The sequence below is a fragment of the Sphaeroforma arctica genome, assembly GCF_001186125.1.
Source record: "Sphaeroforma arctica JP610 unplaced genomic scaffold supercont1.85, whole genome shotgun sequence".
Classification (NCBI taxonomy): domain Eukaryota; class Ichthyosporea; order Ichthyophonida; genus Sphaeroforma; species Sphaeroforma arctica.
Window position 1 is genome coordinate 6,421 of NW_014040473.1, and position 3,335 is coordinate 9,755.

The 3,335-nt window shown below is 43.0% G+C and overlaps 1 protein-coding gene across 1 annotated transcript; it reads left to right on the forward strand.

Moving 5' to 3' along the window:
• Window positions 1-930: 930 nt before the first annotated feature.
• SARC_01983 (hypothetical protein) lies at window positions 931-1,538 on the forward strand (the record flags this gene model as incomplete). Its single annotated transcript, XM_014304264.1, has 2 exons — window positions 931-1,030; window positions 1,391-1,538. 2 exons carry the CDS (start codon window positions 931-933, stop codon window positions 1,534-1,536), a joined length of 246 nt encoding a protein of 81 aa, XP_014159739.1. The 3' UTR covers window positions 1,537-1,538.
• Window positions 1,539-3,335: the final 1,797 nt, after the last annotated feature.

The following is a 3,335-nucleotide window of genomic DNA, read 5'->3' on the forward strand; positions in this document are numbered from 1 at the left end:
TGACGTGTGTGTGAGAGTGTGTGTGAGTGTGTATATATATGTGTGTGTGTGTGTGTGTGTGTGTATATATATGTGTGTGTGTGTGTGTGTGTAGTAGTGTGTATGTGTGTGTGGGGGGGTTTAGAGTTTACACCGACACCATACAATAAGTGATCACGCGGCTGTTGCTATTGTCTGCGTTCGTTCTCACACGGACAAGGAAGTATCAGAACTCGTTCGCATATCCACTTCAAATTACTATAGTGAATGTAAAGGGGGTTTTCAGGGTTTAGGGTCTAGGGTGTAAGATTTAACCCTGCTGCTGTTGCTTGATCACCACACTACTCCACACAGGTGCAAGTGCCTGCTATACACCCCTGACAACGAACACTTCGGCATCTGCCCCGTGGAGGTAGGTATTTACTCCCTTTGCGTATTCTATAAATAGCGCATGCGCCTAACCGTGTCGAAATTCACCGCATTTGGCTTGTTATATTAATAGCACATGTGTCACGTAGAATTAGGTACTTACCTCGCTGAACTGGTTCTAGTTGTGGTACGTGAAGCCTGTGCAGGCATGTGACCCCAGCAATCTACCGTGCCACGTGAACACACATGTATTCCATAAACGCAGGTCTTCTGTTTGCTGTATGATTGCTGTTGTAATGCCTATGGCCATATACATATACATATATACATATACACATATATATTTGTGAAGTGAGTGGTGTATCGCATGCGTTGTATCTACTGCACGCGTTTCATTCAATGGCAGAAGGCTACTGTAGTCCGCACCATCTACTGTTGTAAGGAGATCGATTCATGTACTTATTCAATCAGCACGTACAGAACATGTATATGGAGAAACCCATCATCGTATAACAATGAACATGTGCAATCCATGCACATGGAGATTAATCCATGTACTCACTCAATTGACATGCACAGGCCATGTATATGGAGCGGATGGTTATAGCCGTAGCTAGTGGTGGTCCGTTGGAAACAGTGGAGAATAATGTAACTGGCTGTCTGTGCGACGTCAACCCTACTGGTGTGTACCATGCGCATGACGTGTGCGTGTGTGCAGATGTGTGTCTGTGTCTGTGTATGTGTCCGTGTGTCTGTGTCTGTGTCTGTGTCCGTGTGTCTATGTCCGTGTGTCTGCTATTTTATTTAAGGGGTGGGGGGGTTGCAGGTGTATCTGTGCTAATCTGCGTTTGTAGTTTTCATAGCGCAAATAATTCAGAATACCTATTTAATCATTCTCCTGATTTCCATGTTTCTGAAATAGAACATCTTCATCTTGACTGTTGTTGTATCCGACTCTCTATTCTGTTTCCTTGCCCTCCTCTGAATTCCGGACCGGTCCATTTCTAACGATACACCATCCTCTCACCACCGTGGTCTACAGACTGGGCTAGGGCCTTGCAACGCACTGTGCTGCACGGAGACACGGCTATAGAAATGGGGCGCAATGGAAGGAAACGGGTTGTTGATCTTTTCTCATTCGACGCGTTCACCAGGCAGCTGATAGATACTGTAAATAACATGCTCTAGGATAGTCACTGGGTCCACTGGAAAAGCTAATAAACTAATAGACTCATGAGAGAAGCTAATAAACTATGATAACTAGTGAACGCATGATAACGACTGAACGCATGATAACTATGCCCAGCATTGGTGTTAACAATTAGTCTATGTGGTTTGGATTGTTTCGCACATTTGAAGTGTTAAACTGTTTCTTTACAACAGCAGGTGTTGTGACTGGTTGCCCTTTGCTTATATCGTGATCGTTTGTTGACGGAATCAGATTATCATACCCACAAGGGCTTAACATGGCTAAACTCCGGTTTATGAGATTTTAAACCTTGATGGATGCTCTGATCTCGGTTCATCTGCAGTTGATAGTTTCCGAAACAACGAACCGAACGATACGTATCTGATTCACTCACAAGCACATAGCCGGATCGCTACTATGATATGACAAATACATAGTTTTGATCGCACTATATCCCTGAGGTTGTGTGTACGCACAGCTCACCCCATACTGCCCCATACTCTTAGTCTTGAGTGCTTGATCCGTCCGTAGCCCCTCTGGCACTACGCTTACCATACAACGCGCACTGGGCATCATATTCATAGATGGCATGGAATTACAAGCGAAGGAACAGCAGCCTATGAACACGATGGTTTGTATAGAAATGTACCAGCCAGTGACCTCTGCAGAAGCCACTGAGTGCGGCTTCAGGTCACAACCTATTAAGAGTTCTTTGGTTTATTTTGTACTGCCCGGCTATCAACTATTAAGCTATAGCGAGACCGAACATCTCCCGAATTGAATATCGTCATGTTGTAAGGAATGTATCCGTGTCTCCCCGGTTTGGATCCTATATATACATAGGAATGAGTGAACCTTACGAATACATTTGTGACTCGATCATAGCACAAATGTATTATTTAGCATGTAGTACGTTCGTCAGTTCAGTATACTACCTCTGGAGGCAACAATAAGTATACAAATCACCCCAAGGAAACAGTCACAATATTACGAGTTTTCGACGGGAACTCGAGAAACAACTGGGCTTTTTATGCAAGGTAAGCTTCTTGGTAACCAAGCTGTTTCCTGGCCACAAGATATCTCTTTTTGGGATAACCAGTGCATTACGGCGTCACTACTACAGTTAGCTGGTTTTTGACTGGCATTCGCTTCTCGTACGTTTTGGGGCTCCTGGTACTGTTAGAGAACAGCAAATCTCATCTACTTTATTAGAGCCTTCGACAATACAATGGATACGATAATGGCGGAAACTATGAATATGCAACCGTCTAACACGCCCTCAAAGCTGCGGAGTGCTCTGCTGTAATGTGGGAGTGAAGTCGAACATGTGTAGTCTTGTGAGGCTGTGACAACCGAGATTTTCAACCGGGGAATAATTGGTGCCGGAATGAGAACATGTACGCTATCCTTTTGCATGCCTGAAGATATGTATTTAATTAAAAATAATATAGACAATCATTTCACCATGGTGCGGACTGACTAGGGAATTTGCCTCGAACAGGATTCCATACGGTTGAGAGATGTGAACCCGTAGGCCAAATATTGAGTTAAATATACTATTCTTTTTTACGAGACAAAGTTTAAATTGAAATATAACCTATCCTTTGACATATTTTTTAGGAAGAATGATACGATATGCATAATAGGTTTGATGCCCATCATGATCGTTATGTGTTTAACCCTAGAAGGGAGGCAACAAGTTCACTACAAAATACGGATATCTATTGTACGTACGAATCTAAAGAAGTATCTACTGAATATGTTGTGTTACTGAATTTTAATATTAATGTTTCGATAT